This window comes from Lepus europaeus, chromosome 1, assembly GCF_033115175.1.
Source record: "Lepus europaeus isolate LE1 chromosome 1, mLepTim1.pri, whole genome shotgun sequence".
Classification (NCBI taxonomy): domain Eukaryota; kingdom Metazoa; phylum Chordata; class Mammalia; order Lagomorpha; family Leporidae; genus Lepus; species Lepus europaeus.
The window spans coordinates 160591368-160617498 of record NC_084827.1 but is presented as its reverse complement, the minus strand read 5'-3'; the positions used below and the strand labels follow the sequence as shown (position 1 = coordinate 160617498).

The following is a 26131-nucleotide window of genomic DNA, read 5'->3' as shown; positions in this document are numbered from 1 at the left end:
TTTAGTCATTGACTTTTCTCCCTGTTATGGGTTATTTTCCTACTCCTTTGCATGCCTAGTAATTTTTTTTAGATTCTACCTTGTTGGGTGCTGGTTATTTTATATTCTGTAAACATGCTTGAATTTTATCCGGGGATGCATGGTTACTTGAAAATAGTTCAATACTTTGAAAGAGGCTTGCTTATTTATTTATTTGACAGGTAGAGTTAGAAAGAGAGAGAGAGAGAGGGAGAGAGAGAGAGAGAAAGAAAGGTCTTCCTACCTTTGATTCACTCCCCATATGGGTGCTACGGCTGGCATGGGGCCAATCTGAAGCCAGGAGCCAGGAGCTTCTTCCTGGTCTCCCATGTGGGTGCAGGACCCAAGCACTTGGGCCATCCTCCACTGTCCTTCCGTGCCACAGCAGAGAGCTGGACTAGAAGAGGAGCAACTGGGACTAGAACCCAGTGCCTATATGGGATGCCAGCGCCACAGGTGGAGGATTAACCAAGTGAGCTATGGCGCCAGCTGAGGCTTGCTTTTCATTTAAATGCTCTGAACATCCTTTAGTCTGTGGCTAATTTTGCCTCATCGTTGAGGTCATAGCCCTTATATAGTGAAACATGTTTTCTGGTGTGTATAATAACCATTCTCTGCACTGTGTGAGTGCAAGGTTTGTTTTCTCTGCTTATTTGGGGGGAGTTCTACCCAAGTCTGTTTATGTATTTACATGTACTAACCAGTACCTAGAAGACTCGTGGGGGACTCTGTAAATCTCTAGATTTCTCTCTATATACCTCTTTTCTGTATGTCATCTATTAGCAACCATCATGGCCTTCTGGGATCCCCAACTTCATCTCTTTCACCTAGGGAGATGTCTAGGCTCTTGATTGGGTTCCCCCTTCATTTAGAAGCTCTCTCCAGGTAGTAAGCTGCGGTAATCACAGGGCTCACCTTGTTTGTTTCCACCCTCTCATAGAGCAAGTCCAGTGCTACTTCATGTCCAATGCCTCACAACCATTGTTTTGTATACTTTGCCCAGGTTTTTAGTTGTTCAGGGCTGGAGGATAATTCAGCAGCTATTGTTGCATCCTGTCCAGAAGTAGAAGGCCTAAATAATCTTTGTTTGACAGGAACACACAAAGTATTTTCTAACCATTGTTATTTTTGACATTTGGAGAACTCATAAAAGCGCATTTACTTGTTCTCTGGCTACTTTCTCCTCAGGCTGCAATGTGGTCATTGCGTCCCGGAAGCTGGACAGATTAAAATCTGCTGCAGAAGAACTGAAGCGCAGTCTGCCTGCCACCAGCCAGGCTCAAGTCACTCCCATACAGTGCAACATCCGGAAAGAAGAGGAGGTGATGCAATGTGTCACTTATTCACTCGTTTTAATGTACAGCTGTGGTTCTTAAACCTGGCTGTGCTTCAGGTTCTCCTGTGGTGGCTGTCTTGGGTGAGGTTCACACAAAGCAGAGTCAGCAAAGCGGATTCTGATGCTAATGATCTGTTGAGCTAGTGTCCTCAAGAGGAGGTCAGGGTAGAAGATAAGATAAAGCTAAGCAAGGATGTGATTTCAGCTAGAGACTCCTTTTGCCTTTTAAGTCATTTCTTAGTGTTCATTTTAACCTGATTTCGCTCTTCAGGGATCATATCTTACAAAATAATGTGATTGCCTTACAATGGGATGATCCAGGCTCATGGATTAAAAAATCACAATTTTATCTTTATGGTCCATGAGTATTGACTCACTGAAGTAGGGTGTTTTGTTTTTTTTTTCATTGCTGAGTGTGTTCATTTATTCACTGTGTTACTCAGAGATGGTTCACTGTGAGAATTGCAAGCTCTGATAGGCTTCTAGAGCAAGCTATCCCAGCAGAAAGTTAGGTTATTAAACTTTTGTGTGTTTCTTCTTTAGGTAAATAATTTGATTAAATCTACCTTGGCTATTTATGGTAAGATCAATTTCTTGGTGAACAATGGAGGAGGCCAGTTCCTCTCTCCTGCGGAAGACATCAGTTCCAAGGGTTGGAATGCCGTGATTGAAACCAACCTGACAGGTACCTTCTACATGTGCAAAGCAGGCAAGTGTCATCAGTGTCCACAAAGGTCAATGTGTCTTTATTTAGAGATCGTGTCTTGAAAGAGAAACTGTTAGGAATCCTAAAGTCTCATGTCACTCACATTTACATACATACAACATAGAGGCAAACATTGTTACATCTCTAGATAGTCATCTAGTAGTATTTTTAAATGTGGACATCCTTTGATCTTATGGTTTTATTTCTAGGAATTCATTATGAGAAAATTATTAATGACATCTGCAAAGATTTAGCTACTAAGTTTATCATAGGACTAGAGAACACTTTCACACTTTGCTTTAAAGAAAGTAATCTATTAAATCTATTATTAGGAGCAATTCATTAATTCAGTCTTCTGAGAGAATATCAGAGTCTACATGCTTTCTGAAAGCTAATTGGCATCCATGCTTAGTCTTGGGATTAAAGGTTATATTTCATGGGTGGTTAATATTAAACTCCTGAAGTTAAGTAATGCAAGGGTTTCCTTATAAACTACCCAAGTTACTCTTCTGATATAAAAGGTAGGACAAGTGGAACTCTGACCCAAAGAATCTTCACTACACAAAGAGTAGGCTTGATTTTTTTGTTTCTTTCAGTCAAACATATTGCAGACATAAATCTAAGTAGAAGTATAAATCTTTTTTTTTAGAGATATATTTATTTATTTGAGAGGTAGAGTTACAGAGAGAGGGAGAGACAGAGAGAGGTGTTCCATCCTCTGGTTCACTCTCCAAGTAACCATAACTGTGGAGCTGGGCAGATCCAAAGCCAGGAGACAGGAGCTTTTTCTGGGTCTCCCATGCGGATGGAGTGGCCCAAGCACTTGGGCCATCTTTCACTGCTTTCCCAGGCGCATTAGCAGGGAGCTGGATCAGAAGTAGAGCAGCTGGGGCACGAACCGGCACCCATATGGGATGCTGGTGCCGGCCCCTGTAAGTAGAAGTATAAATCTTTGTGTAAGTAATGATATAAGATTGGCTGCTCCAGTGGAGAGACCCAGAAGAAATAGAGGCCTGAATAATAGAGTTTATTTCTGTCACTGAAAGTCCATGTAGGATAGTACAATCATTTCATGATCATTAGGAACTGACATTCTTATTGCTGCACTATTCTTGAGCTGCGGTTTCCTTGCCATGGTTCAAGATGACTTGTTTGGTGTGTGCCCACATGTGTGCATTCCAGACAGCAGGAATGGGGAGGAGTATAATGCTTGCCATGTCTTTCAGGGGCATCATCTGGAAGTAGCACCATTACATTTATTCACATTCACCAGTTAGGATTCAGTTAAATGATCATACTTTTCTCCAAGGGAAACAGAGTCTTTAAGTGGGCAATTGTTTGCCCAGCTACAAATTCTACTTCTTTGTAAGAAGGGGAGAATAAGTCTTGGGGGATAGTTAGTAGTCTTTAACCCAAATGTTATATCTCAGTGCTATCAGCTATTAATTAAAGTCCTGCAGAATCTAGATTCAACTATGATTTAAAATATTTTTAAAGTTTATTTATTTGAGAGACAGAGTAGAGGGTCCCCATACATTTGTTCACTCTGAAATGTCTACTATGGCTGGAGCCAGGCTGGGCCATAGACAGTAACTGGGAACTCAAACTAGATCTCCCGTGTGGGTGTCAGGAACACAATCACTTGATCCATGACTGCTGTTTCCCAAGGTCTGCATTAGCTGGAAACTAGAGTCTGGAGCCTGATCCAGGTATTGAACTCAGGTACTCTGATATGGGAAGCAGGCATTTCAGCTACTAGGCCAAATGCCTATCTTTCAGCCATGATTTTTTTTAAAGATTTATTTATTTATTTGAAAGGGAGAGTTAAAGAGGCAGAGACACAGAGAGAAAGATCTATCTTTCACTTCTCAACTGGCCACAACAGCCAGGGCTGGGACAGCAGGCTGAAACCAGGAGCCTAGAACTCCATCTAGATTTCCCACTTAGACGGCAGGTGCCCAAGCACTTGAGCCATCTTCTGCTGCCTTCCCTGGCACATTTGCAAGGAGTTAGTTCCGAAGTGGAGTGGTGGCCGGCGCTGTGGCGCAGCAGGTTAAAGCTCTGGCCTGAAGCACCAGCATGCCATATGGCGCTGGTTCTAGTTCCAGCTGCTCCTCTTCTGATCCAGCTCTCTGCTATGGTCTGGGAAAGCAGTAGAAGATGGCCTAAGTCCTTGGGCCCCAGCACCCACATGAGAGACCTTGAAGAAGCTCCTGGCTCCAGGCTTCAGATCAGCATAGCTCTGGCTGTTGCGGCCATCTGGGGAGTGAACCAGGGATAGAAGACCTCTCTCTGTCTCTACCTCTCTGTAACTCTGTCGTTCAAATAAATAACTCTGTCTTTAAAATAAATTTTTTTTTTTAAAAAAAGAACTGGAACAAATGGGACTTGAACTGGTGATCATCTGGAATGTTGGCATTGTAGGCAGCAGCTTAACCCATTGTGCCACAATGCCAGGGCCCAGCCATGATTTTTGTTATCCAAAACTGAATTAAAGAATGGAAAACCTATAGTTGTTTTATTTTTACTTCAAAAAGTTGAGCTGTTAATATTTTGTTTCTGCAACAAGGAATATGAAGCTTATATTTTTTTCTGTATCATGAGTAAAGTATTATTTGAGTGAATTCTTAAACATTTATATGCTGGAGTACTGTGCAGCCATTAAAAACATTGGTATAAAAATATACTTATTAACATGAAAAGATATCCTCAGATTTCACTGTGGGAAAAAGCATTATAAAGCATTCTTTCTAGCACAATCACAGATCTGTAAACCAGCAGTATAATTTATGTGTGTTTATATATTTGAATAGAAATAATTGTAGAATAAGTTATACCAAAATACTGACAGACATCATCTTTGGGAGCTAAATTACATGTGACTTTTATTTTCTTTTGTTTATCTGCCTTTTCCAATTTTTCTAAAATAACTATGTATTATTTGTATAATAAAAATTGTTTAAAAGATGAATGCCCTGAAGTCCCTGCTTGTTTCAGCTTGTCCTCTTCGACATATATCCTACAGTTAAAGAAATACGGAAAAGCCCGCATGTAAATTGTCAGTAAATTCGGTCTTCCCTATAGCTTTCATTTTAACCATATTGGATCCCGCTCCCCACCCCCAACCAATGGTGAATCTATGGCAAAGTTAATTACAATGAACCCATGTATTCCTTTCCTTTTGTTCCATCTCCATGATTTCTCTTCTCTCTTCCCTTCCCCTACAATTTTTAATAAACAACTTCAAAATGAATTATAGACACCATAGCACTTTGCCAGTGTATTTCTTAAAATTAGACATAAACAACCAACCCAACTAATAAATGAGCAAAAGACCTTAGCAGACATTTCTCAAAAGAATGAATCCAAGTGGCAAAGAAAGATATGAAAACATGCTCAACATCACTAGCCATCAGGGAAATGCAAATCAAAACCACAATGAGATATCACCTCACTCCTATTGGAATGTCTGTGGACTGAGGTGGATCAGTTATGCTTAAATCCATGAATTCAGAATTATTCTAGGAAGAATTAATGGTCAGGTTTTTTGAGGATGCTAGAGAATCAAGCCTTTTGGTAACTTATAAGGAGATAGAGAATTTTTTTTTCTGTTCACATATGAATTGGGTAGCAGGGAAACAAATAGATTATGTTAATGAAGAAAGTCAACATTTTTAACCCTCAATGAATTACTGGATCTAGATAACAATCATCAGTAGCAGATTACATATCACAAAAAATAGACAACTCAATGTGCCCTGGTAGAACTACAAGAGTATCACCTATCATACACACACAGAGATACACACACATACATATATGTGTGTGTGCCAAACTGGAGTCTTACAACCAATTTATGGAAAATACAGGGGACAGAACAGATCTTGAATGATTCTATGGAGTGCCATTGGCAAAATCCAGACTGTGGGGAAACTAGAAGACAACACAGCTGTTTGAACAAACTACATAGAGGGAGGGACAAGAGTTGGAGGGGAACCTACAGTTTGGAAATGATGGAGTGTTGAATTGACCAGTTGCATTGTATGGGCTTTATTTGGAGCTTGATTCCAGCAAATATTTATTAAGAAATTATTACCCAAAGAGGGAAATACAAACACTGAGTGAGTAGTTGATGATATTAAGAAATTATTGTTAGTTAAGTATATTGATAGAATTGGGATTATATTGTTAAAAACTTTCCTCTAATTCAGAGATAAACATGGAAATACTTATAGATTAAATGACAAGATATCTCAAGTTGGCTTCCAAGAGTATAGAAGAGGTGGGCAAATGAATGGAGAGATTGGCTATAAATGAATAACGTTGAATCAAGATGATAAAAGTCTGAAGTTCATTATACCATTATGTCTTTTTTTCATATATTTAGCATTTTTACTAGCACATTGATTAAAAATAATGATTTCATAGTTAAACTTCTATTCAAATCCATTACCATCAGATTCTTTCTCATTTTTTCTTATTCCATATTTGGATCTTCTTTTCCCACAGTGAAAACAAGACTTTGTTTTGTTCTTGAGAGTAAGCATATAAAAATTATTATTTTATAATTTTTTAATGATGAGGAGGACAGTTTTAATACAATTATTTTGCTGTGAGACATTCTTAAATTACCTCATCTAGAAAGCATTTTATTTTTCTTAAATTTTTTACTTACATTTATAGAACTGTTTCTCACATCTGGTATCTTACTTGATGCTCATAGTGCCTCCTCGATTTAAGTACTACAAAAAGTATCATATCCAGCTCAAATTTAAACCAACCAGTCCAAGATCACCTTGAGGCTGGACTGAGACCCTAATCTTCTAAATCCACATCTACTGTCCGCTATATACATATATATTGTGCTGTCTCAAAACCCTCTAAGCATCAATGATGTCAGCCTTGAAAATAACTTGGCCGGCGCCGCGGCTCACTAGGCTAATCCTCCGCCTTGCGGCGCCGGCACACCGGGTTCTAGTCCCGGTCGGGGCACCGATCCTGTCCCGGTTGCCCCTCTTCCAGGCCAGCTCTCTGCTGTGGCCCGGGAGTGCAGTGGAGGATGGCCCAAGTGCTTGGGCCCTGCACCCCATGGGAGACCAGGAGAAGCACCTGGCTCCTGCCATCGGATCAGCGCGGTGCGCCGGCCGCAGCGCGCCAACCGCGGCGGCCATTGGAGGGTGAACCAACGGCAAAAGGAAGACCTTTCTCTCTGTCTCTCTCTCACTATCCACTCTGCCTGTCAAAAAAAAAAAAAAAAGAAAAAAAAAAAGAAAAAATAACTCTTGATCCAAGCAGTAGAATGGTATTGCCAGGGACTGAGGCTACAATGAGAAATAGCTTATTGGGGCCAGCATTTCAATTTTGTAAGATGGAAAGTGTTCTGGAGATGAATGATGGTTGCACAAGAAGATGAATATACCTAATTCCATTAAACTGTACCCTGGAAATGGTTAAGATAATGAATTTTATGTTATGTGTATTTTACCACAATAAAAGGAAATGGAAGGGAAAAAAGATCCTTAATCTGACCACAGGGCTTGTTCTTTAATTTGGATGATTCTAAAATTTAATATTCTAGCTTTCTCCAAATCATTTGGTTTTTCATTTGCTAACATTCCTTCTCAAGTTGCTTTTAAACCTTCCATGTTGTTTTATAAAATGTTTTATATATACATATATATACATACATATATATATATATATATATATCCTTCTTCTACATTTATTCTGGTGGCTTTCTGGTTTCTCTGATAACTGTCTCAAATATCTTAAAGAAATGCCCTCATCTTCTGTACCTTGCAAAAATGTCAGAAGAGCAACATAAAATTCTTTCTTGTAAATTAAATGGTGATATTTATCTAGAAGCAAAAAGTCTATATAGGGTAATTGAAATTAACTGTTACTCTCCTTTATACTGGAATCAAATGAATTTATAGTTTTTAATATTTGATATGGAATACAATGCTTTATTTCCCTTTCTAAACTTTTCTTGGCTATTCATGACCACTTATTATTTCAGATGATTTTATATTCACTTTTTTTTCTCAGAAGTCATTTTAGAGAATTTGATTGGAATTGTGTTAAACTTAATAAGTTGAAAATAGTTTACATATTTAAATATTCAGTCTCCCCATCATGACATATCTTGTCATTAATGAATTCTTTTATATCTCTTAGCAGAGGTTTGTGGGTTTTATTATAGGTAGATTTTTTTAAAAAAAGATTAACTTTTTGAAAGGCAGAGTTCCTCTCCAGAGAGAGAGAGGCGGAGGCAGAGAGAGAGAAACCTTTCATCTGCTCATTCTCTCCCCAAATGGCCACAATGTCTAGGACTGGGCAAACAGACACCAGGAGCTTCATTCAGGTCTCCCACAAGAGATGCAGAGAAGCAGAAAGAAAGGGCTTCTATCAGCGTGTTCATTCCTCAAGTGGCTGCAGTGGCTGGAACTGGCTGATCTGAAGCCAGGAGCCAGGAGCTTCTTCCAGATATCCCACGTGGGTTCAGGGGCCCAAGCACTTGAGCCATCTTCCACTGCTTTCCTAGGCCATAGCTGAGAGCTGGATTGGAAGAGGAACAGCCAGCACTAGAACCAGAGGGATGCTGGCTCTGCAGGTGGAGGCTTAGCCCACTATGCCACAGCACTGGCCCCTCCTCTGATCTAAATTCTAAAAATTTAGAGTTCTGTTCAGAGGAACCTGGAGGTACATCTCTACCATTACATCATTTTCTATAAACAGAATGGGGCCTAAGTATCAAAGGGGCCTCAAAAATGGTTGAACTATTTTATAATAATGTTAACAAAAGGAATGTAAGACTTTTTTTTTAACTTTTATTTAATTAATATAAATTTCCAAAGTACAGCTTATGGATTACAATGGCTCCCCCCCCCATAACTTCCCTCCCACCTGCAACCCTCCCCTTTCCCGCTCCCTCTCCCCTTCCATTCACATCAAGATTCATTTTCAATTCTCTTTATATACAGAAGATCAGTTTAGTATATATTAAGTAAAGATTTCAACAGTTTGCCCTCACATAGCAATACCAAGTGAAAAATACTGTTGGAGTACTAGTTATAGCATTAAATCACAGTGTACAGCACATTAAGGACAGAGATCCTACATGGTATTTTTTTAAGAATTGATTAATTTTCTATGCAATAGGAATGTAAGACTTGTGTACTAACAGCTAAAAACATTGTGGATAGCAATTAGGAAGATTTAAATAATGTGAAAACATTGTACATTTATGGATTAGAAGGTTATTAAATGTTGTTAAAATGGTTGTTCTTCCCAAATTGGTTTGTAGATTCAATGACATCCTTAAAAATTTGGCAGACATAACAAGCTGAACCTAAAATATATATAGAAATGCAAAGGACCTGGGATAGCCAAACCAATTTTGCAAAAGGAGAATGTTGGAGAAATAACACTTCTTGATTTCAGTACCACATCTTGATTTTAAGATAATGTGGTAGCCGGCGCCGCGGCTCACTAGGCTAATCCTCCGCCTTGCGGTGCCGGCACACTGGGTTCTAGTCCCGGTCAGGGCGCCGGATTCTGTCCCGGTTGCCCCTCTTCCAGGCCAGCTCTCTGCTGTGGCCAGGGAGTGCAGTGGAGGATGGCCCAAGTGCTTGGGCCCTGCACCCCATGGGAGACCAGGAGAAGCACCTGGCTCCTGCCATCGGATCAGCGCGGTGCAGCGGCCATTGGAGGGTGAACCAATGGCAAAGGAAGACCTTTCTCTCTCTCACTGTCCACTCTGCCTGTCCAAAAAAAAAAAAGATAATGTGGTAATGACATTGGGATAGATGTACACATCAGCATCATTAGAAAAATGCAAATCAAAATCCCAGTGAGATGCCTCTTCATATCCCCTAGAAGGACTACAATCAGAAAGTCAGATAGTGACAGTGGAAGAAACTCGAACTCTTATGCATTTCTGGTAGGAATGGGAAATGGTGGAGCCACTTTAGAGAGCAGTTTCTTAAACAGTTTAACAGAGGGTAGGCATTTGGTGCAGCAGTTGGATGCTGCGTTAGGATACCCACATCCCATCCAGAGGACCTGCTTTGAGTTTTGGCTCCTCCACTTCCAATCCACCTTGGGAGGGAGCAGATGATAGGTAAAGTATTTGGGTCCCTGCTACCTACCTGAGAGACCTTAGTTGGGTTCCAGGCTCCTGCCTTCAGCCTGGCCTAACCCTGCCTGTTGTGGATATTTGAGGAATGAACCAGCAGATGGGAAATCTATCTTTCTTTCTTTATGTTTCTCTGCCTTTCAAATAAAATGAAAAATGAAAAAAAAATTAGAAAGCTAAACAGAGTTACCATAAGATCCAGCAGTTTCACATACAGATTTTTTATGTGACTAAGAGAAATAAAACAAATGTCCAGAGAAAGATTTGTATTCATAATCATCCCAAAGAGGAACTAACCCAAGTGTTTATCAGCTGATGAATGGATAAACCAATTATGGCTTATCTATACAGTGGAATTCTACTCTGCAATAAAAGGAGCTAATGCATATCAAATGGGTGAACCTCACAAATATTCTAAGTGGAAGAACCAGACACAAAGACCATGCTATAATTTGAGTATGATTTGTTCCCCAAACTCATGCAGGATTTCAATACCTCAAAGTCTCATGAAAATGGTATTTAAGGCCGGCGCCGCAGCTCACTAGGCTAATCCTCCGCCTTGCGGCGCCGGCACACTGGGTTCTAGTCCCGATCGGGGCGCCGGATTCTGTCCCGGTTGCCCCTCTTCCAGGCCAGCTCTCTGCTGTGGCCAGGGAGTGCAGTGGAGGATGGCCCAAGTGCTTGGGCCCTGCACCCCATGGGAGACCAGGATAAGCACCTGGCTCCTGCCATCGGATCAGCGCGGTGCGCCGGCTGCAGTGCGCCAGCCATGGCGGCCATTGGAGGGTGAACCAACGGCAAAGGAAGACCTTTCTCTCTGTCTCCCTCTGCTATCCACTCTGCCTGTCAAAAAATTAAAAAAAAAAAAAAAAAAAAGAAAGAAAGAAAATGGTATTTAAAAGGTGGGAACTTAGCCCAACCCTGGTGTTTAGAGGTGAGGCCTTCAGAATGTGATTAGATTAGACCATCAGGGTGCAGCCTCTGTGAATTAATCTGCTGGCTCTATAAAGAGGAGAGAGACCACATAGGTACAGAAAGACACACAGGCTGTCTCTTGCCCTGTGATCCCTTGGCCATCTTGGGTCTCTGCCAGCAAGAAGGCTATTGTACCTCCAAAACTGTGCACCAAAATAAACCTTCTTTTAAAAAATATTTATCCATTGTCAGGTAGTTCATCATGGTAATGAAAAGCTGACTAATGTAACCACATATTGCATGATTCAATGTATATGACATATTCAGAATGGGCAGAAATAAATCGATAGCAACAGAAAGATGAGTGTTTTCCTCATCTTCAAATGGGTATAATAGGACTTGGGGTGATGGATAGAAATGTGAAACTGGGTTGTAGGGGTGATTACCCAACTCCATGTATTTATTAAAAATTAGGAAATTACACACCTCAAGTAAATGCATTTATGGTTTATAAATTATACCTCAATATTTTTTTTTTATTTGACAGGCAGAGTTAGTGAGAGAGAGAGACAGAGAGAAAGGTCTTCCTTCCATTGGTTCACCCCTAAAATGGCCGCTATGGCCAGTGTGCTGCGCTGATCCCAAGCCAGGAGCCAGGTGCTTCTCCTGGTCTCCCATGCAGGTGCAGGGGCCCAAGCACTCAGGCCATCCTCCACTGCCTTCCCGAGCCACAGCAGAGAGCTGGCCTGGAAGAGGAGCAACCAGTACTAGAACTAAAACATTTCCCATAGGCAGTGTGCTGGAATCAAGTATCAGAGAAGAGTCAGCAACAGTATTTATTATGATTGTCCTTTGTGTGTCCTGCAGTGTACAATTACTGGATGAAAAACCATGGAGGGTCTATCGTTAACATCATCACTCTTACCAAAAATGGATTTCCGACAGCTGCGTAAGCATTTTTATCTTTTCTTAAGCTTTTGGGTTTAATCCCCTTAATGAGGGCAAGTAAAGTAGGGAAAATTCCTTAAATCAAGGTCATTAATGCCTCTTACTAGCATGTTCCCTTATTTTAACTTTAAAAATGTATTTCCAAAATATTCTCCTTCATCTTAGGCTGAGGAAAGACCTGGCTGCAAGGATTGGAGGGGCAGGGCCCAGACCTCACACAGGGTCCAGAACAGCGTCCATTTCCACTGCCGTGGTGGAAAAGCTCAGAACCAAACAGAAACGTTGCCCTGGTCCAAATGAAGCGTGAAAGGGCCATACTTTGTCTGAGTAACCTGGCAGCATCCTAGAGCAAATCTTAACAATATTTATAGGAAAATAAAAATATCTGGCTTCCAATAAAAGACTGCTAGGCATGCAAAAAGCAGAAAAATACAACTCATGATACAAAGACAAATCAGTCAGAATGGACCCAGAATTGACACAGATGATAGATTAGTAGAGAGGACATTAACACAGTTATGCTGACTGTATTTCATGGTTCAGAAAGCTAGAGGAAAGACAGAACTTAGCAGGCAGACATGGAAGAGAGTTTTTTAAAGATCCAAATCAAACTTCTAGAAACAAAAACAACAGGGGCCTGAGATGAACAATGCAACTTGATAGCAGGTTAGATGCTTTGGAAGGAAAACTGAGTGAACCTAAATACATAGCAATAGAAACTATTAAAAAATGAAACAAAAAATGGACAGAGCATAAGTGGATGGTAAGGCAAAGTTTTCAATGAAGAGGGAAGAAATTAACAATTTTGAAGAAACCATGGCCAAAAATTTTCCAAGTTTGATGAAAATGATGACTGCAGGTCTAAGAAACTCATGAACCCCAAGGAGAATGTGAAGGCAAATGCAAGGTCTATAATCATGTTGCTTGAAACCAGTGCTGGGGACAAAAATCTTACAAACATTCTGCACAGAATCACATTCCTCACTGGAAACAATGCAAATTAGAAGATGGTGAAGGGGTGGGCGTTGTGGTGCAATGGGTTAAGCCACTGCTTCGGACTCTTGCATCCCATATGAGAGTGCCAGTTTGTGTCCTAGCTCCTTCATTTCTGATCTAGCACCATCTGACTTCCTGTTGATGTGCCTGGGAAGTAGCCAGTGATGGCTTGAGTACCTGGGGCCATGCTATCCACACAGCAGACCCCAATGGAGTTCTGAGCTGGCCTCAGCCTGGCCCAGCCCTGCCTGTTGTGGGCGTGTGGATGAGTAAACCAGCTGTTGGAAGATCAATCTGTCTGTCTCTCTCACTCTGCCTTTCAAATAAGAAAGTAAGTAAATAAATAAATAAGACATATTTAGTCATAGTATCTTTATATCTTCTGCACAAGACCCCATACTGATGCAGACTTCCTATCTGGAACTACTTTAAAATTTATTAAACTTCTGGTATGGCTAGACATTCTCTTGATAGTATTTTTAGCCAGGTAAGTGAATGTCATATCCCTTATTATTTAAATTGATTCAAAAAACCCACACAAGTATTAAGCCTTTTATTGTAATGTAAATTTAAAATATGTTGTCTCAAAAAATGAAAAAGGAAAGAGGGTTGTGGGGGGATGGAGGGAGAGAGAGGACAGAAGGGAATATCATCATGTTCTTAGAATTGTATCTATAAATCCCATGGAATCTGTTAAAAACTAATTAAAATTTTGAAAAATAGTAAAAAAAAAAAAAACACCCACACATTTGTTTGGTTTCTTCTGTAATAAAAAATTCTTCAAAATATCCCAACTATGTAGATGATGATTTGGGGGACCTTTTACAGTCCTATACCCTGTGAGATTTGCTTGACCACCAGAGAGCCATGGTTTGGTTAAAATAAGAGGACTCAGTTCTTTCTCCACTGTTTAGGTGGAGACTGAACAAGAGATAGAGTCTTGTTGAGCATAATTAGAGTGCTCCTGTCAGGGCATTGGCACACTTGTCAGCTTGGTTAGTGAAATACTCAACAGAGGCTAATTATAATATTTGTGTTTTGCTTTAAAGGCATACTGGAGCTGCAAGAGAAGGAGTTTACAACCTCACCAAGTCCTTAGCTTTGACATGGGCTAAGAATGGCATAAGGATCAATTGTGTAGCCCCTGTAAGTAAATGTTCTATATGAGGTCTGTTGACAAATTTTACTCTTCTGATTCCAGTTGTATTGTTGATAGCAGGACAGTAGATCAGCATATGAACAAAGATTGATTTTTCAAACAAATAAATTTAGAAAGCAACTTATATTACAGAAGTATTTGATTTATAACCAGATTGTGAAGAATGTTAAATTAAGCCAATGTTCCTCAATACTGGCTATATAGGTGTACCTCAAGTGCTTGTGGACAAATGGAGTTAAAATATTATGGGCATTTTCCATGAGCTATTTGAAATACCCTCATATTAGAATTATTTGTGGACCAGTGGTGTGATGTAGCAGGTTAAACCTCTGCTTGTGACTCCAGCATCCCATACGCATATTGGTTTGAGTCCTAAATGTTCCACTTCCAATCCAGCTTCCTGCTAATGGCCTGGGAAAGCAGCAGAAGATGGCCCAAGTGCTTGGACCCCTGCACCCAAGAGGGAGACCTGGAAGAAGCTCCATGCTCTTGGCTTTGGCCTGGCCCAGCCCTGGCCATTATTTCCATTTGGGGAATGACCCAGCACATGGATGATCTCAATCTCTCTTTCTGTCTCTCTGTCTCTCTCTCTTTCTCTTTCCTCTTCCTATAACCTAAGTAAAAAAAAAAAAAAAAAAAAAAAGATAAAAAAAGAATTATTTGTGAAATATTTAAACAATGAAGATCTATGTGTTTTAGTATTACATGATGGATGTGCAGGCATCTATCTGTATTTAATTTAATTTTATTTATTGATTTATTTTTGACAGGCAGAGTGGACAGTGAGAGAGAGAGACAGAGAGAAAGGTCTTCCTTTTTGCCGTTGGTTCACCCTCCAATGGCCGCCGCGGTTGGCGCGCTGCGGCCGGCGCACCGCGCTGATCCGATGGCAGGAGCCAGGTGCTTCTCCTGGTCTCCCATGGGGTGCAGGGCCCAAGCACTTGGGCCATCCTCCACTGCACTCCCTGGCCACAGCAGAGAGCTGGCCTGGAAGAGGGGCAACCAGGACAGAATCCGGTGCCCCGACCAGGACTAGAACCCGGTGTGCCGGCGCCGCAAGGCGGAGGATTAGCCTGTTAAGCCACGGCGGGCGCCGGCTTCCATCTATCTGTATTTTAAAAAGCAAATTAAAATGAAAGTTAAAATGAAAATTAGGAAAATTAGCATGAAGTTTGAGATACACCATTTTAAAGTATGAATTTTCCTAAAGAATTTAGTTATTTCTTGATACATCATTAATCTTTTATTAGGAGAGAGAGAAATTGAATGTTGAAGTTTTAGGAAGGAACTCCCAGATAAAGATCCACTATAAGTCAAGAGAAAATTTTTGTGAATCATAATGTAAATGGTAGAGGAAAACATCGCAATATAGTCAACTTCAGAAACTCGTTTTTTATGGCAAGCTGTAGCCAAAGCCTTATTTGTAGTGCATACTGGCCATGTATACTCCATGGGAGACACTACATCAAACATCTCACTCATCCTGTACAACTCCTCTGTAGTCTCCCTTCTGTGATGTTCCCTAGTCATTGCTAAGATTGTAATAATCCCTGCAACTGAAACTTCTGTAATATCTGTGGATATCAACATAATATCTGTAGATACTGTTTTGTGCTACAGTGTCTGCAGATACATTGGCTTGTTGAAGTTGGTAGAGAAATCTCATCTAGTAATGTCAGGATCTCCCCCTTCGGGAACTGGCCGGGTTACCACGAAGGAAGAGTCGAGGAGACTGAGGAAGGTCAAGCTAAACACACTTTATTGATACTCTAGGCGACTAGGAGGAGAGATTGCTCACTCAAGCCTATTTCTGCGGGAACTAGGCACTATGGACCAGGAGCTTCTCCCTGCGGGCACTAGGCACTATGGACCCGGGAGAGAGGCTGAGCAACCTCTGGTTTACAGCGTCTGAGGGTCTCCTTATATACAGTTTCTAGAGGCTAGCCCCACCCACATTCCGACCCCCCAGGGTCCCGTAGTCGTGGCAACGACAGTTTGTGGTTAGGTCTGGTTAGGCCATCCGTTTTCAAATCTTGCCAGCTAGCGTGGTTACCTTTCTACTTTTCTTTCAAGCTGCATGCTACTGTGCAGTTACTTTCTTTCAAAGGGCGCTACAGTTACTTTCTCCATGAATGGTTCCCTAACAAATAAGACTGTAGCTCCAAGCAGCATCCTCATCGTCCCTTGGTCCTTTACAACTGGTGTTATTTTACTCATATTGTGCTCAGCTATTTCTAAGATAATTAGGTTGACAGCTTGGAATACTAGCCTTAAAGTGCATTTCTTGGAAACTCTTATTGGTATGTGAGTATAATAAAGACAGCACTGATTCATACGTGCCCTCCAGGGATGTTTAGATGTTTTAGATTTGATGTCTAAGCTTTAATACTTCTGGATGATTTCATCTTCTTTAAGTAAAAGGATGCAGATTGTTTAATCGGCAATGAATATATCTGCTGTATCATTTGAAGTACTTAATACTGATAAACTTCCTCATTTTACTTTCACTTCTCTTTCCTACGCTCCTCCTCATAACCGATAGTTAGAATCAATAACAAGTAACTTGATCTTGTGTTACATGAGAGCACTTCAAAAAGTACATGTAAAATGGAATTAAATATTTTGGTGCCACAAATTTTTGAAATATATCATGCATGGTTTTTTTCATGATTCTCATTTTTGTGAACTTTTTGAAGAACCCCTCAAAAGGCATGTTTCAAACTTGCTTGCCTAGGAATAAAATTATTTTTTTTAAAGATTTACTTATTTTACTTGAAAGTCAGAGTTACACAGAGAGAGAAGGAGAGGCAGAGAGAGAGAGATCTTCCATCCACTGATTCACTCCTCAATTGGCCACAATGGCTGTAGCTGTGCTGATCCAAAGCCAGGAGCCAGGAGCTTCTTCTGGGTCTCCCACATGGGTGCAGGGGCCCAAAGACTTGGGACATATTCTACTGCTTTCCCGGGCCATAGCAAAGAGCTGGATAGGACATGGAGCAGCCAGGACTCGATCTGGTGCCCACATGGGATGCTGGCACTGCAGGCGGTGGCATTACCCACTGTGCCACAGCACCAGCCCCAGGAATAAACTTCTAATTCCATTTTCCAAGGACTTTTTTTTTTAAGGATCCTCATACAGTTTTTGAATAAGTTTCCTGGCTTTTATAAACCCTTGAAATCTAGGGAAAGAGGAATAAAAAAACACTTAACCAGTTAAAATTTTAGTCTATTTACATTGGATTCAAATGTTTTACCTGTGATTTCATTCTAGGCGAATAGCCAATAAAATACTGCATTTTCTAAGTTTCACAGACCATTTCTTAGTCCTCTGTTTTAAAGCAGAGAACCCTGGTGGAAGACAAAATAGATTCTCTTGTCGCATTGTTCCCAGTTAAGTGCCTCAGTGATGTACTGAAAATTGTGTTCTTGAGAAACCAAGTCTTCTATGAAAAAGCCCAGGGTGTGGTTGGTATTAAGGGAGACGAGGTCACAAAATGAAAAATGAGATTAAGATAACGCATTTGTAGATAGTAGTTGACTGTACTCCTTTGACAACAGTGAGAAAATTAATATTAGAATTGTTCACTATTAAACATAAGCCACTTAATTATTGGTACTGTTTGTCTTGCCTTGATGTTTTTACAATTAACATTTAATTTTTATGCATTTTGTTCTTGTTTCATTTTAAACACAGGGAATCATTTATTCGCAGACTGCAGCTGACAACTATGGTGACGTGGGACGAGAGTTATTTGAATCTTCTTTTCAGGTTGTCCCGGCTAAACGGGTTGGAGTTCCTGAGGAGGTGATGTGTATTTCTAGCATTGATTAGAATGACTATATTTGAGACTTTGTAATCTGTATCATTTGGTGTCCTTTTTATGTGGTCTGGTTGGCTGACAGAGATGGTTCCCTCACTGCCACCTATCCATTTCTCCTGTGTTTTCCGGCTCTCGGGAATATCCTGGCTGTGCCTTCTTAATGCAGGAGCAAATGCAGTGTGATCTCAGAGCAGCATGCATTGTTGTCTCATTGTACTTCTAGGCTCTATTATTTGATCGTATGGCATTTGCAGGTACACAGAACCCTGTCAGTCAGGTGGTCTTGGCTACATGGAGTTTCTTAAGAGACAGCAGTAAGGTGGCCAGATTGAAGTATGTAAAACTCAGGTGCTTCATTAAATGCTAGCAATATCAATCTTAACGTGTTCCTGACTCCCAGCTTCAGCCCCACCCCAGCTGTTGGAGACATCTGGGAAGTGAACCACTAGCTGGGAGTCTCTTTCGCTCCTCCTCCCTCCTGTTTTTCTACCTCTCTAAATAAATAAGTAAATCTTTCAAAATTTGAAAAATCAATAAATTAGGCCTCCTATTCTATATATAGAAAGCAAAACTATGAAACTCTTAGAAGAAAATGCAGCTATATTCCTAGAGTTGGTTTTTATTATTAGCTTGATGTGTGTTCTTTCAGAAATTTACTATGCATAAAAAAATATTTATTGGCTTTTAAAAATAAAATCAGGGGGCCAGTGCTGTGATGTAGAGGGTAAAGCCACTACCTGCAGTGTTAGCATCCCAAATGGGTGCAGGTTGGAATCATAGATGCTCCACTTTTGATACAGTTCCCAGCTAATGTGCCTGGGAAAGCATTGGAAGATGGCCAAGCCTTTGGGCCCCTGCACCCATGTGGGAGACCCAAGGGAAGCTCCTGGATCCTAGCTTTGGATTGGCCAAGCTCTGGCCATTGTGGCCATTTAGGGGATGAAGTACATCTCTCTCTCTGTCTCTTTCTCTCTGCCTCTGCCTCTCTGTAACTGTGTCTTTCAAATAAATAATCTTTAAAGAAATAAATAAAATCAGGTTGCAATTTGTTCTTTTCTGCAACTTGCTATAGATATACCATAATCTATTAAATCAGATCCTATTATGCATTTAGATTCTATTTGTATTTTTTATGATTCCAGTAATTCTATAGTGAATATCTTTGAACAAAGCCATGTATCTTGTTTAAGGAAGCAAATTTCTAAAAGTGAAATTCCTGAACTAAATCCGATTTTCACATTAAATTTTGGAAGGCATTGTTAATTCAGACATTTGATGACCTGTGTTAATGAGATATTTGGATTTTTATTCTGAAAGCTGAGTTGTTTTAGAAATATTTCAATTGAAGGAGTATTAAATTTATATTTGAATAGAACACTTTAAAGTGTCATATATTTGAAAGGCAGAGAGAGAGAAAGATCTTCCATCTGCTGGTTCACTTTTCAAATGCCTGCAGTAGCTGAGGCTGTGCCAGACCAAAACCAGGAGGCTGGAACTCCATCTGGGTCTCCCATGTGGGTGACGGGGATGTAAGCACTTTGGCTATCACCTGCTGCATTCCAGGGAGTGTTATCAGAAAGCTGTAAGTGAGAGCAGAGCTGGGACTTGAACCCAAGCCCTCTGCTATGGGATGCGGTCATCCTACCTGCTGTGCCAAATGCCCACTCCAGAGTACTCTTTTTGCTTATGTACACTATCTATATTTGCTATTGTAGAAATTTAAGCTGAAAAATTTAAGAATTTTTTTTTTTTTTAAACAGGCAGAGTGGATAGTGAGAGAGAGACAGAGAGGAAGGTCTTCCTTTTTGCCGTTGGTTCACCCTCCAATGGCCTCTGCGGCCGGTGCATCATGCTGATCCGAAGCCAGGAGCCAGGCGCTTCTCCTGGTCTCCCATGTGGGTGCAGGGCCCAAGGACTTGGGCCATCCTCCACTGCCTTCCCGGGCCATAGCAGAGAGCTGGACTGGAAGAGGAGCAACCGGGACAGAATCTGGCGCCCCGACCGGGACTAGAACCCGGTGTGCCAGCACCGCAAGGCGGAGGATTAGCCTGTTAAGCCACGGCGCTGGCCAAGAAATATTTATTAATTCATTTAAGAATGATCAAGTCATTAGGTTAACAAAAACAGTTTGAAGTGATAAATTGCTACATTTTCACAAGCAAATCACAAAATCCTTTTTATTTACATTCATTTTACATTTTTACAAATCCCCTTACAGTGTGGCTAAATAGTCCATGGGGTTTCCTAGTAAGAGCCGAACTCTCAGTTCTGCTCTGTATTCACTCTGAGCCAAAGCATATGAAGAAAACGTGGCTTCCCTCAGATGGCTGGAAAGAAGAACGCTCTTCAGGATCTTTTCAGATCATTATGGACACTTGTCTTAGATACTCAGCAAGTGGTAGTTTCTTAAAGATTAATTGCCATGTGGGATTTGAAACTGTGTTCAGTGAACTTCCTGTGCTGTGTTACATTCAAATATTTCATCCACACAGGATTTCATAACATCAGGCATTGGTCTTTTGGAAAATACTGGTTCACTGAATTATGCAGATGCTCTCCATGTTGACACGGAATTCATTACACAGCATCAAAAGATCCCATTTGTTGTGTTTCCACTGATCTCTTCAGAGAAGCCTTTACGTAGCCAGCGCCGTGGCTCACTAGGCTAATCCTCTGCCTCGCGGCGCCGGCACACCGGGTTCTAGTCCTGGTTGGGGCACCGATCCTGTCCCGGTTGCCCCTCTTCCAGGCCAGCTCTCTGCTGTGGCCAGGGAGTGCAGTGGAGGATGGCCCAAGTGCTTGGGCCCTGCACCCTATGGGAGACCAGGAGAAGCACCTGGCTCCTGCCATCGGATCAGCGCGGTGTGCCGGCCTCAGCGCGCCTACCGCGGCGGCCATTGGAGGGTGAACCAACGGCAAAGGAAGACCTTTCTCTCTGTCTCTCTCTCTCACTGTCCACTCTGCCTGTCAAAAAAAAAAAAAAAAAAAAAAGAAAAGAAAAGCCTTTACGTATTGGGAAGCTGTCAAGCTCATGCGGACAGGGCCAAGTTTTCCAAAATCCCAATTTTCACTTGAAGGTTCAAATGTTATCACTGACAGCAAATACTGCCAGTTATTTTCCTTTGATGTGACAGTCTCACTTGGTTTGTTTTTGAAAAAAATGTCTGCCAAATGCCCAAGTATGAATAACTGTCAGTCATTCTTCCAAGTAAAAAAACATTATGAAAGCCATGGCTACTTTGGCTCTCAGTTCAGTCAGTTTCTTGTCCTTGAAACAACCACTGTACTCATCTACTGCACAGAAGAACTGGGCCCGGATGGGGACTTAACATTCACCACACAGAAGACTATGAAGACGTGAACAAGTCACTTTGTCAAGGGCATTCTAAAGTGAGATGGGCATTCCCCCGCTCCCACGAGAACTTGCTGACTAAGTGCAGTGTTGTGTTCCTGGCACGATTCATGCTAACTCTCCCAGCAGCTCTCTCCCGCACTCCAAATGATAACACAGTGAAAAACACAAATAAGGGTTTAATATTATTAGGAAAGGTTTTGACTTTGAACACTGCCCCACCCCTACCCAAAGGTCTTAGGGATGCCCAGGTTTTGCCCCACTGCACTTTGACAGCAGATGCTGTAGGTCATTCTTTCATAAAAGAGAGACGATGGTCAACACAGTGAGGTGCAGCAGGAGGGGAGCAATTTGACCTCTGCCTCGTTGTCAGAGAAATCTGTAGATGGGCCGAACTTTCCCACCTAGCCAGGGGCTGGCCTGCTTATCAGTGTGTTACCTCCTTTTAATTGACAGTCCCTGAGGGGAGAGTTAGGAGGGTCAGGTGTTTGGGATCAGTACCCTTTAAAAAACTTGACTTCTGCCATCAGCTTTTACCTTCCTTTACCTTCTATGAAATTATTTCTGCCTTCCTGTTTGGCTTTAGGGGTAGATGTTGCTGAACTTACCAACTAACTATTTGAATTATTAAAAGAATGCAGTAAGATTCTGAATCCACTTTTGTGGATGCTCCTGTTGTCTGTGTTGCTAGGCTTCTGGCCTGACAAGACCACAATCTGAACAAATCACAATGCCAGTTTATTGCTACACAGCCACACCGACTATTTCAGGGACCAAGATCTAAAAGACACGTGGGAGGCAGTGATGGAAAGTGGGGTTGCAGTGGACAATGAAAGGCACAGAAGGGACTGAATGCCTGAAATGTGAAAGGGGAGTTTAAGCCCTGAGTTCACTGCTGACTTCTTCACTCGGGTGTGGCTTTGACACCATCTGGGGCTCCTTCCTATCTCACCACCTTTACCCCAGTCACTTACTGATTTCAATGATGCTCAAGCAGAAAAGGGGAGGTGTCCATGTGTTGTCAGGCGACTGTGCACATGCAAGTACGATTCATGTCATAGTTATGGCTTTGAGATGTGTTGACTTGAGACCGTGAAGCACTAGGAATGGGAGTTTGTACTTTTAAGTGTACGTGTGTGTTTTCTTCCAGATCTCCTCCGTGGTGTGCTTCCTGCTGTCTCCCGCAGCTTCCTTCATCACTGGGCAGTTGGTAGACGTGGATGGGGGTCAGTCTCTGTATACTCACTCCTATGAGATTCCAGGTGAGTCGTCACTACCTTTACGCCTTCTCACATTCATGGTCAGGTTCAATCTTACGTTGCTATTGAACAGATAAGTGCTTTCCCCTCCAGAATATCAGAATTGCAAAAATATTTACAGTTATGGTTTTAAAGGAAATGTTCCTAGTCACAGAAAATATTGATGTATATTTATTATAGGCTTTAGCTTTATATATTCAAAAAAGTTTTTGTGTGTGGATACATTGGTGGAAATTAAACCCTTAAATATTCTCAGTATGAATTTGTATGTACAAGAGAAGAGGTTGCCATGTATTTCCTCCAGTAAGTGACTTGCATGTCTGTGCAGAACAATCAGACCCACTAGGTGGGGCATGAGTGGTGTAGGGCTGCTTTCCTTTTCTTTAGGACTGATAGCAAATGACGTAGTTTTTGAGAAAAGACCTGGATTTGAATCCCAGGTTTGCCATTCACTAGCTTTTCTGAATTTGGTTAAGATGTCACTTGGGATGCCCACACCCCAAAGCAGAGTGCCTGGTTCAAGTCTCGGCTCCTCAACTCCGGATCCAGCTTTCTGCTGATGTGCACCCAGAACTCAGTCTGAGTCTCCAAGAGTGGCAGGGACACAAGTGCTTGAGCCATAATCACCTGCTGCCCCCTAGGATGTGCATTAGCAGGAAGCTGGCATGAGAAGTGGAGCTTCTGACTTGAGCTCTGGCGTTCTGATATGGGATGCAAGTGTCTCAAGCAGCAATTCAACCACTGCACCAAATGCCCACCCCTGGTTTTCCTTTAGAAAGGCCAACAAATTCCAGATGGCATCTTCTCCACGCCTCCAATAAGTTGATTTTCTTTTGTGACTCTAACACTGTTTTGTCAGTACTAAATATGTTGTAAGTTTTTTGGGGGAAACACACATATCTATTTTTTAAGAATAAAAATACTTCCAAACAATGGACAGGAGTATGTAGCCTTTTGGTATGGTGTGGTCTTTAAGACTGCTGGTTCCAGAATGGGAGTGCCTGGCAGAGAAACCTGGCACTATCTACCCTTCTTAGCTTGGGAAAGTTAATTTCAAGTGGCCTCTGTTTTCTGTATGGGACACATGCAGTATTTATTTCGTGGAGGCGTTGGAAGGATTAAGTCAGATAATGCACGGAGAGAGCCCAGTGTCAGACAGAATTTGTTTAGTTGCCAATCAAATGGGCCTAAATGATATAGGGATTTGTTACCTCAATACCAGAAAAGGAGGTGAGATAACTCTCAAAGACAGTTTCCCCCTTCATTCCTCTGTTTTTGTTTCCGCTATGTTGACTTTACTTTACAGCTGGCTGTCCTGGTTGCAAGGCAGCTGCCTGCTGCCCCTAACAACATGTTTCTCTGTTCACATCCCCCTGCACAAAGAGAGAGGGGAGGGAGAATGGCTTTGTTTCAGAATTTCTAAGAAAATTCCGAGATCCACTGTGTGTTAGATCAGCTTCTGTAAACATCATTGTCAACTAATAATACAGCCAGGGGATCGGAGGTCCTGGCTGACTTAGCTTACATCACATGCTGCCTCCTCCTCCCCTACCAATTGTGCCAGTAGAAGGTCACTTCCCCATACCCTTGTTGATTCTTAAATGGAAACGATGCTATTGGAAAGAAGAGACAGGGAATTGGAAATATGGCTGGGGAGGCAACTGGTACAAAGGCAGCACAATATTTAAAAATTATTAAGCAAATACTAATTATTGAACATCCATAGTATGCCAAGCACTGCACATATGGCGTCACCTTTAACCCATACCTTTAAAAGGTAGATGTTATTAGCCGGAGCCGCGGCTCAATAGGCTAATCCTCCGCCTTGTGGCGCCAGCACACCGGGTTCTAGTTCCATGCGGGGCTCCGGATTCTGTCCCAGTTGCTCCTCTTCCAGGCAAGCTCTCTGCTGTGGCCCGGGAGTGCAGTCTAGGATGGCCTGAGTGCTTGGGCCCTGCACCCCATGGGAGACCAGGAGAAGCACCTGGCTCCTGCCTTCAGATCAGTGTAGTGCGCTGGCCGCAGCGCGCCGGCCGCAGCAGCCATTGGAGGGTGAACCAACGGCGAAAGGAAGACCTTTCTCTCTGTCTCTCTCTCTCACTGTCCACTCTGCCTGTCAAGAAAAAAAAAAAAGGTAGATGTTATTATGCCTTGGGCAGAGCTAGTGAATGGCAGAGCTGGAATTCAAAGCCAGCTCTTTACAAAACCTATACTTTGGGCCGGCGCTGTGGCGTCACAGTCTAAGCCTCCGCCTGTAGCACTGGCATCCCATATGGGCACTGGCTTGAGACCTGGCCGCTCCTCTTCTGATCCAGCTCTCTGCTATGGCCTGGGAAAGCAGTGGAAAATGGCCCAAGTCCTTGGGCCCCTGTACCCGCATGGGAGATCCAGAGGAAGCTCCCAGTGCTGGCTTCAGATCAGCCCAGCTCCAGCTGTTGTGGCCATTTGGCGAATGAACCAGCCGGTGGAAGACCTTTCTCTCTGTCTCTCCCTCTCTCTGTCTGTATCTGCCTCTCAAATAAATAAAATCGTTGAAAAAAAGTAACTATGCCATTTGTCCTAAAGATTTCTTTTTTCTTGCTGTGACAATGGATGAAACAGGGAAAATAACAAGAAGACAATGGAGTTTAACTGATTCGCAAGTGACCTACATTTCCTACTTCCTTACAGATCATGACAACTGGCCCGAGGGAGTTGGGGACCTTTCTGTTGTCAGAAGGTTGAAGGAGTCTTTCAAGCGTAAAGCCAATCTCTGACCCAAGGGGGCAAGGTGTCTTTTGGTTCCAAGTGCCTTAACGTCTTGAGAATACACTTCTGTAGTTTTAAAGAGTTTGTAATTTGCATAATTTCTACTTTTTAATTTATGTTATAGTTATACATAAACTATCCCCCAAACAGATGCACTTTGTTTCCTAAACAATGTCTGTTAACCCATGAGATAAAATAACAATTTTGGGAACCCCCAAATTAACATACTTAAATGATTATTTTTTTTCTAAGAAGGTAATAAAAAATGCAATAATTTAAATAATTAGAGGGACTGTGAACTTCCAGAAGATATTAATACTTAACTGTAAATGTAGAAAATATATCTAAATTGTGGCATCATTTTGATTTTTATAACCAGAGTTATACATTATAAGTTACAATGACTTCTTTTTGATGGCAAATGTTTCGTATCAATAAAGCTTTATGGTAATTGTTGATGTGGAGTTTGTTTTGTACTTAAAGTCAAATTTGTTTAAACCCTCTTAATCCAAAGAAGAAGTTACATGTAGTATTGTTTTTGCAGTGCTTGGTATGTATTTTGAATTACCAAAGTATTCTGTTTTCTCCATATACCTCCTCTGTATACAGAAATCAAATTAAACTAAATTTTATGCAAATAGATCATGGTTTAGTATTCCACCTTCCATCAATCCTGTTAGATGCTTATTTAAAAATGCCATTAACAAATTGCACATGTTCATTCTTTATTTTTTTT

At 41.5% G+C, this 26131-nt stretch overlaps 1 protein-coding gene across 1 annotated transcript in view; it reads left to right on the top strand.

Moving 5' to 3' along the window:
* PECR (peroxisomal trans-2-enoyl-CoA reductase) overlaps positions 1–25851 on the top strand; it is a 35896-nt gene extending 10045 nt beyond the window's left edge. Inside the window, exons 2-8 of the mRNA XM_062191361.1 lie at positions 1207–1340; positions 1898–2063; positions 11980–12061; positions 14106–14202; positions 17910–18020; positions 22539–22650; positions 25318–25851. Of these exons, the coding sequence (XP_062047345.1) occupies positions 1207–1340; positions 1898–2063; positions 11980–12061; positions 14106–14202; positions 17910–18020; positions 22539–22650; positions 25318–25403 (788 nt within the window). The 3' untranslated portion in view covers positions 25404–25851. The remainder of the gene's footprint in view (positions 1–1206; positions 1341–1897; positions 2064–11979; positions 12062–14105; positions 14203–17909; positions 18021–22538; positions 22651–25317) is intronic.
* The last annotated feature ends 280 nt before the right edge of the window (positions 25852–26131 follow it).